This window comes from Geotrypetes seraphini, chromosome 7, assembly GCF_902459505.1.
Source record: "Geotrypetes seraphini chromosome 7, aGeoSer1.1, whole genome shotgun sequence".
In the NCBI taxonomy this organism is placed as follows: Eukaryota; Metazoa; Chordata; class Amphibia; order Gymnophiona; family Dermophiidae; genus Geotrypetes; species Geotrypetes seraphini.
In genome coordinates this window covers 53,610,788-53,627,500 of record NC_047090.1, presented here as the reverse complement: position 1 = coordinate 53,627,500, position 16,713 = coordinate 53,610,788, and the positions used below count along the sequence as shown (strand labels likewise).

General features: G+C 45.4%; 1 protein-coding gene across 6 annotated transcripts in view; it reads right to left on the bottom strand.

Moving 5' to 3' along the window:
- Positions 1–16,713, bottom strand: part of IPO8 (importin 8) — a 441,493-nt gene that overhangs the window by 249,419 nt on the left and 175,361 nt on the right. For all 6 annotated transcript variants that reach the window (XM_033950674.1, XM_033950671.1, XM_033950672.1 and 3 more), the window contains exon 10: positions 10,782–10,881. In XM_033950674.1, coding sequence (XP_033806565.1) covers positions 10,782–10,881 — 100 coding nt within the window. The remainder of the gene's footprint in view (positions 1–10,781; positions 10,882–16,713) is intronic.

Genomic DNA, 16,713 nt, shown 5'->3' with positions numbered 1-16,713 from the left:
TCTCTCTCCCTCCCTCCCTCTCTCTCCCTTACCACAGTGTTTTCTTTGCCCTCCAGCCTCCTGTGTCGCAGCAGTGGTGACTACAACTTCACAATTCATGTCTCCAGCATCATGACTCGCCTGCCTCCTACCGTCTCAGCTCCCACATCTGGACTTGGCTTGCCAGCTCTCCTTCGATGATCAGAAAAATCTGACATCATATCTATGATACTTTTAAAAATACATTTTAATATACAACTTATTGAAAATAAAGGACAACTGCGTACTGGATAAATGCAAAACCTTATCAAACATAAGTGTTAATTTACATGGCTGTGTCAACTAGGTAGAATTTGTAATGCTACATGATTGACACCTTATCTTGTTTAGAGATGTTCTTAATAGAGTATAACACTTATCATGCTTAATCCTTTAAGTATAAATTAGATGAAATGCATTGAGGTGATATGTTAACATCTTTCCTTTCGTGCACACAAAATGTGATAGATGTATAAGGTGTACACCTGACATAATTTTAGTCACCCATCTCCCTGTATGCCTCTTGTAAGGAGATGCACATTTAGTTTGCTTTAAATCCTGAACTACTTACCATCAATAAAACAGGGGCACTGGTCTCCTGACGTAATAGCATGTATTTAATACGTACTTCCTGAGTGCTGTGTCAAAGCACTAGCATTGAACAGGTGCGCCAGTTTCCCCCAGACCCAATCGATTTCACCTATATTTCTAACTTTCCTCTTGATGGGGAATAGCAGTTTAGCATTGAGCGACATGTACTCAGTTAATCAGAGTACTTCACGCTTGGACAATTTGTGTTTCTGCACACAAAATCCATAATAGGAAGTCATCTTCTCTGTGTATCTATGACATTTTTGCAAAGTACTCAGTTAATCTAAGTACTTCCTGAGTGCAGTGTCAAAACACTAGCATTGAACAGGTGCGCCAGTTTGGCCCAGGCCCAGTCCATTTCACCTATATTTCTAACTTTCCTCTTGATGGGGAATAGCAGTTTAGCATTGAGCGACATGTACTCAGTTAATCAGAGTACTTCACGCTTGGAGAACTTGTGTTTTGGCACACAAAATCCATAATAGGAAGCCATCTTCTCTGTGTATCTATGACATTTTTGCAAAGTACTCAGTTAATCTAAGTACTTCCTGAGTGCAGTGTCAAAACACTAGCATTGAACAGGTGCGCCAGTTTGGCCCAGGCCCAGTCCATTTCACCTATATTTCTAACTTTCCTCTTGATGGGGAATAGCAGTTTAGCATTGAGCGACATGTACTCAGTTAATCAGAGTACTTCACGCTTGGAGAACTTGTGTTTTGGCACACAAAATACATAATAGGAAGCCATCTTCTCTGTGTATCTATGACATTTTTGCAAAGTACTCAGTTAATCTAAGTACTTCCTGAGTGCAGTGTCAAAACACTAGCATTGAACAGGTGCGCCAGTTTGGCCCAGGCCCAGTCCATTTCACCTATATTTCTAACTTTCCTCTTGATGGGGAATAGCAGTTTAGCATTGAGCGACATGTACTCAGTTAATCAGAGTACTTCACGCTTGGAGAACTTGTGTTTTGGCACACAAAATCCATAATAGGAAGCCATCTTCTCTGTGTATCTATGACATTTTTGCAAAGTACTCAGTTAATCTAAGTACTTCCTGAGTGCAGTGTCAAAACACTAGCATTGAACAGGTGCGCCAGTTTGGCCCAGGCCCAGTCCATTTCACCTATATTTCTAACTTTCCTCTTGATGGGGAATAGCAGTTTAGCATTGAGCGACATGTACTCAGTTAATCAGAGTACTTCACGCTTGGAGAACTTGTGTTTTGGCACACAAAATACATAATAGGAAGCCATCTTCTCTGTGTATCTATGACATTTTTGCAAAGTACTCAGTTAATCTAAGTACTTCCTGAGTGCAGTGTCAAAACACTAGCATTGAACAGGTGCGCCAGTTTGGCCCAGGCCCAGTCCATTTCACCTATATTTCTAACTTTCCTCTTGATGGGGAATAGCAGTTTAGCATTGAGCGACATGTACTCAGTTAATCAGAGTACTTCACGCTTGGAGAACTTGTGTTTTGGCACACAACATCCATAATAGGAAGCCATCTTCTCTGTGAATCTATGACATTTTTGCAAAGTACTCAGTTATTCTAAGTACCTCACCACAATTGTGGCTCACACTGCACACAGGCACACACACACTGACTGAATGAGAGCCAAAGAGTCAGTTTTCTCCACACTATGTCCATTTTTCAAATGTTCCTGTGCTTGATGGGGAAACAATACTTTAGCATTGCACAAAACATACTCTATATGGACTAAATTTATGTATGTTTCTCTATATATGATCTTTTAAAGTTCATAGCCTTTTACATCCTCCAGTTCAAACACTGAATCTCAAGCATACAGAATACTTTTCTTTCTGTGAATTTATGCTTTCGCCCTCATCATCATCCTATTTTTAGACCAATTTCAAAATCTTTTCAATTTCAAAATTCTTATAATAATCTTTATCATTCAATGTTATTATTTGCTGTTCACATCATGTTTACTTGTGTTCAATAATACTTACTTTGCATTAAACTTTGCCCTGGGAGATCTATGTTATCCATTCTATATGTTCACTGTATTATGCTTTCTTCAATAATACAGTTACTCAGAAATAAAAACATTATAACACAACTATTGATTCCAGAATTTATTTTACACTCACAAACTCCAATGACATTATGAACTTATGACTAACGTCATTTAACAAATTGTTTATTATTGTCTTTTAACATATTAAAACACTTCATAAAATCAATAACTAGAAAGCTGCAAACAAATTGTGGACAGTTTTGTTTGGGTTTTATTCGGTGGGGAGGGGCAGTGAAGCTTGTCTTTAATCTTTGAAATCTGTTGGGCCTGAAGACAACTCAGCGTGAAGACGACAGAGCATGAAGACACTTGTAAGTTTGAACATGAATAACGATTTAAACAAACAAAGAAAATGACATAATGATCGTCATAAACACTTAAAACATATATTATGTCATATAACGATTATTAAGCTAATTCAGCTTTACAAATTTTTACAATTCATACAACAAACATATCATGCAAGACAAACAGAAATAATGAAACTTAGCATTTGACAGATGGATCAGATGAATAGACACTGCAGGCATCAGACTATGGGCATTTCATTATGACCCCAATGCAAACACCCACTATGCCCATTTACCTTCCACTATTACAGGTCTCACAGTCCACAATTAATGTGTCTGGTAACGGGACAAAAACACCTGGGAAAAAAATTTGGAACTATCCCAAAATCTGCAGCCTGGAACTGGGTAACCTGGCCACCCTGTTACTTTGATTTATTAAACTATTTTTTCCAATATGAGAATGACACAGGAACTAAATTCACCATCCTGTCCATATGAGTTATGTAGCTGTCCTTGTCCCTCTCCCATTCCTATCATCTCTGCTTTAACAGTGTCAGGTCAAGACCACACCAAGACAAAGGCCGCTGAGCGCAGGGCAGAGGCATGTGCCTAACAAAATTAATAATGCATTTTTAAGGTCTCCAAAATAATGAGGGAAGTTGCCTTGCCTCGCGCTGAGTTGCTCGCGCTCAGTTGTCTATGAACCGTTTTGAGCTCAGTTGCTCGCGCTCAGTTGTCTTGCGCTCAGTTGTCTTGCGCTCAGTTGTCTTTGAGCTCAGTTGCTCGCGCTCAGTTGTCTTGCGCTCAGTTGTTTTGAGCTCAGTTGTCTTGCGCTCAGTTGTCTTGCGCTCAGTTGTTTTGAGCTCAGTTGTCTTGCGCTCAGTTGTCTTGCGCTCAGTTGTTTTGAGCTCAGTTGTTTTGAGCTCAGTTGTCTTGCGCTCAGTTGTCTTGCGCTCAGTTGTTTTGAGCTCAGTTGCTCGCGCTCAGTTGTCTTGCGCTCAGTTGTTTTGAGCTCAGTTGCTCGCGCTCAGTTGTCTTGCGCTCAGTTGTCTTGCGCTCAGTTGTCTTGCGCTCAGTTGTTTTTGAGCTCAGTTGCTCGCGCTCAGTTGTCTTGCGCTCAGTTGTCTTGCGCTCAGTTGTTTTGAGCTCAGTTGTCTTGCGCTCAGTTGTCTTGCGCTCAGTTGCTCGCGCTCAGTTGTCTTGCGCTCAGTTGTCTTGCGCTCAGTTATCTTGCGCTCAGTTGTCTCGCTCGTGCACATTTGTGAAAATAATTTGCGCTCAATTGTCTTGCGCTCAATTGTCTTGCGCTCAATTGTCTTGCGCTCAGTTGTCTTGCGCTCAGTTGTCTCGCGCTCGATTGTCTGCGCGATTTTGTCCGCGCGCGATTGTCTTGCGCGAAATTGTCTTGCGCGCAATTGTCTATGAACCATCTTTCTCTACTTGGATACCCAATTAGCTGCTGTTCTGGGCAGCTCCTGACTGAAACATGTACCATATTTCTTAAATGTATATACTGACTTCTAGGACCACTTTAGAGATAGATCTGTGAGCATGATGTAGCTGTGGAAACTAAGACGTATGCCTGCCCACCCTGCCCCTCATCCCACCTACCCCTGGGCTCACATTACACTTATACACCCACAACTACAAATTAACACTAATTAAGACTTCTAGAACCAAATTACCTACTCACCACTCTAGTCATTGCCCACACCTGCAAATAATTAAATTACCATATTTTTCGCTCTATAAGACGCACTTTTTTTCTCCCCAAAAATGGGTGGAAAAAAGGGTGCGTCCTATGGAGCGAATACCCAACTTCCCCTTCTCCCGTTACCTTAATTAGATTCTCCGGCAATCCTGCCCTTCCCTCCGGCTGACTCCCGAACTAGCTAAGGCTGGGAGGTAGGGCTCCCCCCCCAAACTCCCCCCGTACCTTATTTTAGTTGGTCTGGCGGTCCTATCTTTCCCTCTGGCTGAGCTAAGCAATGTCAGATCGGCCCAAAAGGCAGGCGTGAGCTTTTCGCGTGCTGTCTTGTCCTGCACCGCTCCATGAATGGCTGCAATCAGTTCTTGTGAGAACTGACTGCAGCCATTCACGGAGCAGTGCAGGACAAGACAGCGCGCGAAAAGCTCGCACCTGCCTTTTGGGCCGATATGATGCTACTTAGCTCAGCCAGAGGGAAGGGCAGGACTGCCGGACCAACTAAAATAAGGTACGGGGGAGTTCGGGGGTGGGGGGCCCTGTCTGCCTGCCTGCTTGCCTCGAAGTGGAGGGCCCTGCCTGCCTGCCCTGTGCCCTATGCCTGCCCCCCTGTGCCCTGTCCTACCACTGGAACACCAGAGGGGGGACTGGGTATAGAGCCTGGCAAAGAGTGTGGGGTTGGCTGCAGAGCCTGGCAGGGAGAATTTGGCTCAGAATGGGTTTTTTTCTTGTTTTCCTCCTCTAAATCTAGGGTGCATCTTATGGTCAGGTTCGTCTTATGGAGAGAAAAATACGGTATCATTTCAGACACTGCATATATTCTAAAACTAAGAGCGCAAAACACATCACTGCGCTTGTGATTCCATTTATTCACTCATACCACCTAAATTAATAACATAAACTCAAACTTGACCCTACCCAAATACACAAATTAACTTTAAAGTAGGTTGGAAGGGAACCATCTAATATAACATCTGGGATGACCTTAAAAGTACCACAACAAAGATATACAGCAAGGCTCTATAACCCAACCCTAGTCATCACATTCCTTCATAATTACACCAATGCTACATTCTCTACTCCACGTATTTTATGCAAATTGCTCTCCTTGCCAACATGTATTCCTCTATCTCAGTCATCACAGGCCAAGGTCACCTTCCCTGCAGTAAATCCTTAGTGCACATACCCCCCCCACACACACCTTAGGCCTGTCCCTATCACCCTTCCCCTTCGCCTATACCCAACAACTTCAAAATTGAAACATGATGGCACCCTCACCTACACCCAACAACCTCAAAATAGAAACATGATGGCAGATAAAGGTCAAATGGTCCTTCTACAGTAACCATTATCACTTCCTCTCTCTAAGAGATCCTACATGCCTATCCCCATGCTTTCCTGAATTCAGAAACAGTCTGTCTCCATCACCTCTTCCGGGAGACTGTTCTATGCAACTACCACACCCTTTCTGTAAACAAGTATTTCCTTAGATTACTCCTGAACATATCACCTCTTAATTTCATCCTATGCCCTCTCATTCCAGAGCTTCCTTTCAAATGTTTCAGCTTCAGGAAAAACGGTCGATGCAAGGATTCAATTTTTCTTCAAGGGCTGGGTAAATTAGAAACCAAAAGAGATGATGCATTCGGCCTGAAAACTGACTTGAAGGAGGATCAAAGGCCCAAGAAACGAGAAAAAAAGCTTTTTGAGAAAAACTGAACAAACCAAGAAATAAACTAATACTAATGAAAATAAAAATGAAGAAATGAAGTAGATAAATACACCAGGAAAGCACGATAGAAAAAAAAATAGCACAATTGAAAAGACTCCAATGACACAGTTTCTTAGCTCCACGTATAACTAAGAACTGATGTTCCTGCGAGACGTCAGGCAGGAAGTCACTCGCGCATGCACAGTAAGGGCAATCTTGAAACTTCTAAAGAAGTTATAGTGACAGTATACTTTTGCACTGTTTGTACAGGGCTCCGTGTATGACATCACCCACATGTGAGAATATGCTGCCTGTTTGCCCTGGGATAAATATTTTTTCACAACGATCCAGAATGTGTTGCTAGAGGATGTGGTTACAGTGGTTAGTATATCTGGGTTTTAAAATGGTTTGGATAAGTTCCAGAAAATGGTTTGGATAAGTTCCAGCTATTTAAGATAGTCATGGAGGAAGCTACTGCTGTCCCTGGGATTGGTAGCATGGAATCTTACTACTATTTAGGATTCTGTTATGTACATGTAACCTGGTTTACCCATTGTTGGAAGCAGGATACTAGGTTAGATGGACCATCGATCTGATCCAGTATGGCTATTCATGGCTATTCTTATGTTCTAATGAAAGCATCCTAGTATTGGAAGTTTGGGAAAAGTGGATTAAATTGGTTTGCTGCTGTCTCTAGTGTTTTAGCTGAACAGCTGCATGTTTTGTATACTATTTGTTTAATAAGTTTGCCTATAAGGTTAATAATGGGGAATGTTGTGATTATAATGTTTTAAATAATTTTTCATAGGCACTGTGGTTGGGGAAGGAGCTATATATAATCTCTCAAAGCTTGTCTGAATATTAAAGGAAGGCATTCACCCACTTTTGATAGAGCCATTAACACAGGCTACAAAAAATCCTATATGGAGCAGTCTATCACAAAATACCAGTTTTTGCATATGATGCAATTATCCTCTCAAATTCAAGATAATCTCTAGAAAATCTTAATGAGCTACTATCTTGATATGATCAGGTATCAGTGCATAAAATGAATAAAACTAAAGCCAAAATTTTAAAGATTAATTTGGACAAACAAGACATTGAAAGATTGCAGAGATATCCTCTTTAAAAGGCCAAGTCATACATTAGAAATTTAGGTTTTAACATCTCGGTTAATTTAAATGGCCTCTTATTCAAAAAGTTTTTGAAGAGTTGGATCAAGGAGAAGAATTAAACAGTTCTTGGCAAGACAGAGTAAAAGCAGTGAAAATACCAAATTTTTTATATTTGTGTCATTGCTGATTCCTCTTCCCAATGCCTGGGATAGGCACTTGGGATCTCTCGTAGAGAGAATGAGATAATGGTCACTGCAGATGGGCAAACTAGATGGGCCATTTGGCTTTTATCTGCCATCATGTTTCCATGTTTCTTATTAAATTGCAGCACCAGATCCTTTCTTGTATATGGAAAAGAAGACCCTTTTGGAAAAAAAAGACCCTTTAGAATAAGAATATACAGGATAGATTTAGGAACAAGGGAGAGTTGGTTGTCCTGGACTTACAAAATTACTATCACTCAGCACAACTTAGAGTGATCTAGGCCTGGAAAATGAAACCTGCTAAAATCTGAGTTTATTTGGAACAGTTCTAAGGGTACCACATAGTATCTTTTAATACCCTGTGATGGCTACTATTTAACATTGTTTTTTGTTTTTTTTTGGGGGGGGGTTTGCTTCACCAATCCTACATGCATCAAAGAAAGAGAATGGGATATATGATATACTGCCTTTCTGTGGTTACAATCACAGCGACTAAAATATATATATATATATATATATATATATATATATATATATATATATATAGACAGATACTTATTTTGTACCTGGGGCAATGGAGCATTAAGTGAGTTGCCCAGAGTTACAAGGAGCAGCAATGTGAATCAAACCCAGTTTCCCTGGTTGTCGGGCCACTGCACTAAACATTAGGCTACTCCTCCACTCATTCAGTTTAAGAGACAGCGGGGAATATGAGATTATCCCATATCTGCAAGTTAAGAATTTTATTCAGCACAGAGCAATTGTGGATTTGACTGCTGCAGTGAAAGCTATGCAATATCAAGAGATAATAGGGGGAGGGGGGAATATGAAACCAAATAGGAGACACTAGCAAGCAATACATATGATCCAAATTTTGGAGGCAAAGTATCACACTCTTTATTGAAATTTTCCATAGGTAGCAATATGCTGCTGCTTTTTTTTTTTTAACCTTTTCTATTTGCTAAACACTTTGAAAATTAATCCCCTTGTATTTTAGCATATTTTTTAACTTATTGTTAACCACGTCGAGCTTCCTCTGGTTGAAGACCCGGTATATATAAAGTTAAGTTTTAGTTTAGTTTCAGTTTCTCTTATTTGTTTTCCTGTCTTCTGCAAATTCTTCTTCAATAGCTTCTATCAATTTGCTTTTTTTTCTCTCCAAGGTAGATGGGATGGGATTATGTAAATTATGTCATCTCTCTCCTGTCTTATTCCATTCCCTCACTATAACTGCCTCTGACATATTGACCCTGTTTAGCACTTTCCTCTCTTTTTTATTTTCTACTTCAGTCCACTCAAATTTCACCCTTTCTTCCGTCTCCTCTTTACTTTTCAGTTACCTATCAAATTTTCATCTTCTTTGCTCATCCACTCTTTGGTTCCCACTCATTCATTTTCCAACCAAACCCTCCACCTACCTCTCCCACATGGTGCCACCATTCCCAGCTTCTCCCCCTCTTTTCCCTTCCTTATCAGCATCTACTCCCTCCTTCTCCCCTCCACACCACTATCATCCATCCCCCACCCAACCCCTATTCTCTCATGGTTCAGCATTTCTCCCTCCCAATGTACAGCATCCTCACTCCCTTCTGCCCTAGGATCCAACATCGCCATCATTCTCCCCTCTCCTGCATAGCATTCCTTCCTCTCCTCCACCTCCCATGTCCAACATGTCTCTCTCTCTTTCACTGTCCACCATCTCTTTCTCACTCACTCCCTTTCTGCACAGGGAGTGGGGTAAAAAAGATATTAGATCCAGAATGCATCTCTCCCTGCCCCTCTGCTGCACATCCAACATTTCTCCCTCCTCCCATGCATCTCATCCCTCCTCATCAGCCCCATACCAACCTTTCTCTCCAGCATCTCCCCCTCCCTTCCACCACCATGTCCAACATGTTCCCCTCTCAGATCTCTTTCCATCCCTATGCAGGACCTATCTCACTCCCCCTTCTCTACCACCAAATTCAACATTTCCCACTCTTTCCTCTCTCCCATGCATCTCTACCATCCCTCCTCTACACCATCATGTCCAACAATTCTTCATCTCCCCCCCCACTGTACAGTATTTCTTTTTCTCGCTCTCTCTCATCCCTGCTCAATAATTTTCCTTTTCTCTTCCTTTCCCCATATGTAGGTTACCTTATGGCTCCAGAACAAAAAAAGAGGACAAATTGAGATATCCAGTTTTTCCTTCCATTGAAAGCAATGGAAGTAAAGAGGATGAATAGAGACATCTGGGTTTTACTTCCATTGAAAGCAATGGAGGTATAACCCGGATATCTCAATCAATCCTCCTTTTTCTAGAGGCATATGCATCATCTCTCTTTCCCTTTATCATCACACCCATCCAACAATTCTCCCTTTCGTTTCCCTTCCTCCCCTTTACCCTATGTCCTAACAGATCTCATCCTCCTCAGCCTCACCTGAACAGTTTTTTTCCCTCTCTCTCCCCTTAACATGCAGTTCTTTTCAAAGGACTGCAGGTAGCAGCTTCTACATGCTGCGGGCAGCTGACCCAGAAATCTTCCCTCTGATACGTTCTGCTCAAATGCATCACAGAGAAGGCTTTCAGATCATCCTGGCAGCATGTAGGAACCGCTGCCTGTGGCCTTCTGAAGAGAAATGATAAGGATAGAGCAAGTGTGGCTGTGCTGAAATATTGAAGGGAGGAGAAGGCAGTACTTGGAAATCTTGGAGGAAATATGTCCCCAAGACGCTCATACACTCCCACTCCCCTGCAATAACTACTTCCAACACCTCAGGATTCCCATGACCCTGGTGGGGGTCTCTGCAGGATTCCTGCAGACCTGTAGGGGGATTCCCACCAACCCCGCTCCCATGCAGCTCTCTAGTCTCTAGTTAACTCTCATCCACCCCATGTCAAGTCATCCCACTGATCCTCTTCTCCTTTTCCATCCAAAAACTAACTGCAGCATGAACTCCAGTCCCATATACTACAGCTATCTACTCCTTCAGACTGCACCATCAAAAGGGAACCTTCCCAGCTCAAGGTAAAACTTCAGAGAGAACTCCTCTACTCCATTCCAATCAGATTATAGTTAAGCAAAGAGGTTCTTTATTGTTACAATAAATGCAAATGCTCACCAAATTTCATGCGAATATACTCATATGGGTCTTCCTGCCATAACTCTTCATCTTCATCTTTGTAACACATGAGAGGAAAAATCACCTCCTCAGATACACCCTAAGGAGAAAAGAAGCTAAATCTAGGAAAACAGACCCCAAGCATGAAAATTAAACCTTAGGCATCCTCCATCATCTGTGGAGTACAAGCAGGCAGCTTCATTTTATTCTGCTAGTTTTTTCCAGCTACCCCACTAATTAACTTTATAAAATGAGGGGGCACACTTTTTTACAGCCATACTGTCAAAAACTGATTTCAATTAGCTCAGCATGAAAGCATTTAAAAAAAAAAAAAAAAACCCCAATTAGACTTAAACCTAACAGAGGTAATTTTATAAACTATTTGGAGCTTCAGGAAGGCCGTGAAAACCTTTCTCTTTACAAACTCAGCGCCTTAAGGACATGTACCCAGAAATGCCATTCAGAGTCAACACACCTACGCCACCTAATCTCCAGGATTTTAAAGGCCTACATTTCTGATGCCTACCTTCAATGTAGAATCATGATTAGTGATGTTGCTGAATGTCAACCCTGCCCATAACCATGCCTCTTTTGACGTTCAGTGTCAGTAGGTGTCTGTGTAGATGTGACTGTGATGCCTACATTTTTCTTTTAATTGGTTTTAACGGCGCGGTCAATTACTTCACTGTTAATAGCCAATTAAAACAATTAACCTAATGGGCCATAGCATATAAAATATGTAGGTAGAAATACAAGCACACATTTATACAACTTTGGAGCAGGGGTAAAATTTGGTTGCTACTAGGAGTCACTGTGCAAATCTATTTTATAAAAGTATTACATTTTCAGACATTTTGTAAAGGCACACATGAACATGAAATTATTCCCCTTCCCTCCATAATGGACATTTTAATTCTTCTTAATTTTAACCACATAATACAGAAATATACATGAAGAAAATGCAAAGTAAAACAGATACAATAGGAGAAAAGAAGAACATTTTAGCATCAAGTCCACATCTGTAAAAAACAAAAAAGCTGAGAGATCTAAAATTCAAAACCCAATTTAATATATTCAATTATCCTGCTCAGCCTGATTCTGAACTAGAGGTTTATCTGCAAGAAAATTCTCAAGATGAGCAGGATTTATACAGTAGGTGACTAGACTTTATATGTAAATTTAAGACCCCACAGACAAACCTTAGACTTCAGCTGCAAGAAGGCTTTCCTCCTTAATTGGATAGATCTGACCATGTCCATCGCAATAGCCTGTCCACAAAAAGCACAGTTACTTACCGTAACAGGTGTTATCCAGGGACAGCAGGCATATATTCTCACATGTGGGTGACGTCATCTACGGAGCCCCGATGCGGAAGCATTTTCAAGCAAACTTGATTGAAGATTTAAGTTTGCTCTGCTGCTCCACGCATGCGTGCCTTCCTGCTCCACTAGGGGGTGCATCCCCTCGTGGTCTCCAGTTCACTTAACTAGCCAAGAAGCCAACCTCGGGGAGGTGGGTGGGTTGTGAGAATATATGCCTGCTGTCCCTGGATAACACCTGTTACGGTAAGTAACTGTGCTTTATCCCAGGACAAGCAGGCATGATATTCTCACATGTGGGTGACCTCCAAGCTTACTGAAGAGGGATGGAGGGAAGTTGGCAATTTAAGCAAATAGATTTCGCAATACCGATTGGCCGAACCGGCCATCGCTTCTGGACAGGGAGTCCAGACAGTAGTGGGAGGTGAAGGTATGAACCGAAGACCACGTGGCAGCTTTGCAGATTTCCTCGATAGGTGTGGACCTGAGGAAGGCTACGGAGGCTGCCATCGCTCGGACTTTGTGTCCCGTTACTCGACCATGCAGCGCGAGACCAGTCTGAGCGTAGCAAAAGGAGATGCAATCGGCCAACCAGTTGGATAAGGTGCGTTTGGAAACTGGGTGGCCTAACCGGTTTGGGTCGAAGGACAGAAACAGTTGTGGGACTTTCCGGTGCGGCTGAGTGCGTTGGAGGTAAAAGGCCAACGCTCTTTTGCAGTCAAGAGTGTGGAGCGCCACTTCTCCTGGGTGAGAGTGGGGCTTGGGAAAGAACACGGGTAAGACGATGGACTGATTTAGATGGAAATCAGACACTACTTTAGGTAGGAACTTTGGATGGGTGCGGAGTACCACCTTGTCGTGATGGAATACCGTGAAGGGTGGGTCCGCTACCAGCGCTTGTAGCTCACTAACCCGCCGTGCGGACGTGAGCGCGAGTAAGAAAATTACCTTCCAAGTGAGGAATTTTGGATGGCATTTGTCTAATGGCTCAAATGGAGGTTTCATTAGTTGAGCCAGAACCACGTTAAGGTCCCAAACCACCGGGGGGGGTTTGAGAGGGGGGTGGACGTTTAGCAGACCCTTCATGAAGCGAGTGACTAAGGGATGGAGCGAGAGGGCTTTCCCTTCCAGGGGCTGATGAAAGGCCGCAATTGCACTGAGGTGTACTCGAATGGAGTTGGTCTTTAGGCCGGAATGAGATAGTTGAAGTAGATAGTCAAGGACCAGGGGGACGGGGACCGACACCGGGTCCTGGCTGTGGGAGGAGCACCAGGTTGAGAATCTGGTCCACTTTTGTGAGTAGCAGGTTCTCGTTGAGGTTTTTCTGGAGGCCTCCAATATCTCCTTGACTGATTGAGACACGGGGAGAGCAGTCAGGGGGAGAGAAACCAAGCATTCAGATGAAGAGACTGAAGATTGGGATGTAACAGTGAACCCTGACCCTGTGACAGTAGAGAGGGAAACAGAGGCAGAGGCAGTGGATCTCTGACACTGAGTTGAAGTAGCAGGGAAAACCACGGCTGGCGTGGCCAGCGAGGGGCAATCAGGATCAGGGTGGCTTGTACTGTTTTCAGGTGGACAAGCGTCCGCAGTATCAGAGGAAACGGCGGGAACGCGTACAAGAACCTTCCCTCCCAGTTGAGGAGGAAGGCGTCGGCCTCGAGCCGGTCCGGGGAGTATATCCGGGAGCAGAAGAGAGGTAGCTTGTGATTGTGAGGGGACGCGAACAGGTCTATTTGAGGCGTCCCCCACCGTTCGAACACTCCTCGTAGTGCCTGAGAGTGTAGTGACCACTCGTGTGGCTGGAGGAGGCGGCTGAGTCTGTCCGCCAGGCAGTTTTGTTCTCCTTGTATGTACACCGCCCGAAGGAAGGTGTTGTTGGAGATTGCCCATTTCCAGAGGCGCAGGGCTTCCCGACAAAGGGGCCAAGACCCTGTGCCCCCTTGTTTGTTTATGTAGTACATCGCTACCTGGTTGTCGGTTCGGATGAGAACCACTCGGTCGCGGAGCAGATGTTGAAAGGCTACAGTTGCGAGGTAGATGGCCCGAAGTTCTAGCACGTTGATGTGGCAGCGACGGTCTTGTGCTGACCACATTCCTTGGGTGCGTAGGCCGTCCAGATGGGCTCCCCAAGCGTACTTCGACGAGTCCGTGGTGAGTACCTTGCTGTGGGGTGGGGTGAGGAAGAGCAAACCTTTGGAAAGATTTGAAGAGTCGGCCCACCAGCGGAGCGATCGTTGCAATGAAGGAGTCACTGTCACGGAGCGGTCGATCGGGTCCCGGTCTTGACGCCATTGAGACGCCAGGGTCCATTGAGGGATTCTCAGATGGAGGCGGGCGAAGGGTGTGACATGGACGGTGGAGGCCATGTGGCCCAGGAGGGTCATCATCTGTCGAGCTGATACTGAGGTCAGCCGAGAGATCCTTCGGCTCAGACTTACTAACGCCTCTAGGCGCGGAGGGGGGAGGAAGGAACGGAGGCGAACCGTGTCCAGCGTGGCCCCAATGAACTGTAGGGACTGCGAGGGGCGTAGTTGAGATTTTGGGAAGTTTATTTCGAACCCCAGACTTTGTAGGTAGGTAATAGTCTGTTGGGTCGCTGAGATAACCCCTTCCTTGGACGGGGCTTTGATTAGCCAGTCGTCCAGGTAGGGGAATACCTGGAGGCCCTGGGAACGTAAGGTTGCTGCTACCACCACGAGGCACTTGGTGAAGACCCGAGGTGATGATGCTAGTCCGAAGGGGAGGACTCGGTATTGTAGGTGCCAGTCCCCTACCTGGAAACGCAAGAACTTGCGGTGAGCGGGGTGCACTGGGACATGTGTGTACGCCTCCTTGAGATCGAGGGAGCAGAGCCCGTTGCCCTCGTCGATCAGGGGGTAGAGTGTTGGTAGTGAGAGCATCCGAAACTTTTCCCGTACCAGGAATTTGTTGAGGCGTCTCAAGTCTAGTATTGGGCGTAGGTCTCCCGTTTTTTTCGGTACCAGGAAGTAACGGGAGTAGAAGCCCTTCCCCCGTTGGTCGGGGGGGACCTTCTCCACTGCTCTCAGGCGGAGCAGATCTCGAGCCTCGGAGAGGAGTAGAGGTAGCTGAGTCCGGTTGGGAGGGCAATTCCTTGGTGGATTGTCTGGGGGAATGGCCCGAAAGTTGAGAGAGTACCCTGATGAGATCACGCCAAGGACCCATGCGTCCGACGTGATTTGTTCCCAGCGAGGGTAAAAGGCTTTGAGTCGACCCCCGATGGGAAGGAGGCCTGGGACTATGGCGGAGGGGGCCCGCCCCCTTCCGCGTGTCCCGTCAAAAGGACGGGGATGGTTTGGTGTTCGCGGGCGGTTGAGACTTGGGCATGGCCCTGTGGTGGGCTTGCGGACGTCTGGGTGGGGGCCGCGAGAAAGCAGGGGTGGACTTTTGTGGGTAGCGGCGCGGAGGGGCCCTGTATGGCCTGGACGCTGGCGGTTTGGGCTTTTGCCGGACAAGGGAGGCAAACGAGCGTTCATGTTCGGAGAGGCGTTTTGTCGCCGCCTCGATAGTGTCATCGAACAATTCCTTTCCCACGCAGGGGAGGTTAGCCAACCGGTCCTGTAAGTTGGGGTCCATGTCGACCAGGCGCAGCCAAGCTAGTCGGCGCATGGCGATAGCGAAGGCTGCTTCTCTGGAGGAGAGTTCGAAGCCATCGTAGGCCGCGTGGAATAGATGAAGGCGCAGGTTGGAGAGGGACTCTAAGAGCAGGCCGAACGTTCCCTGCCGGGAGGCCGGTAGGTCAATCTCAAAGGCTCTCAATAGTCCAATGAGGTGTTTGAGGTATGATGTGAAGGTGAAAGTGTAGCTTTGCACCCTAGAGGCCATCATTGCGTTTTGGTATAGCCTCCTGCCGAACTTGTCCAGGGTTCGGCCTTCTCGGCCTGGGGGGACCGCTGCTGAGACCCGGGACGGGTGAGCCTTTTTCAAGGAGGATTCTACTAGCAGCGATTGGTGGGAGAGCTGTGGTTGCTCGAATCCCGGGTAAGGTACTGTGCGGTACTTGGCCTCCATTTTGGAGGGTACGGCCGTGACCATGTAGGGGGTCTCCAGGTTTCTGAAGAAGGCCTGTTGGAGTACCGGGTTAGGTGGTAAGCGAAGGGACTCTCTGGGCAGTGATGGCATATCCAGCTCCGCCAGGTATTCCTTAGAGTATCTGGAGTTGGACTGGAGGTCTAAGTCCAATGCGTGGCCCATGTCTTGGACAAAGCGAGTGAAGGATGGGCGAGATGTCCCCGGGGCCCCGTGCGGGGTCGGGGAACGAGACCTTCGTCGGTTGGAGAAGGATAAGGAGGCTTCCCTCGAGTATCGAGGTTGATGCTCTGATCCATGCTCCGAGGCTGGGGAAGCACTGTGAGAGTGGTCCGGGGTTGTCGATCTTCGGCGTCTCGAGGAGCCCCTCGGAGACGATGCCGGGGTTAGGGGTACCGATCGATGTCGGATTGGTGACCTTGATCCGGACTCCCTCGGAGAATGCGTCCGAGGGGGAGTTCGGAGGATGTGCGGGTTGGAGAGTGATAACTCAGCCACCCTTAGTGGTCCCGTACGAGGTGTGGGAGAACGGCCTCGTAGAGTTGGTGAACCTCGTGCCCTCT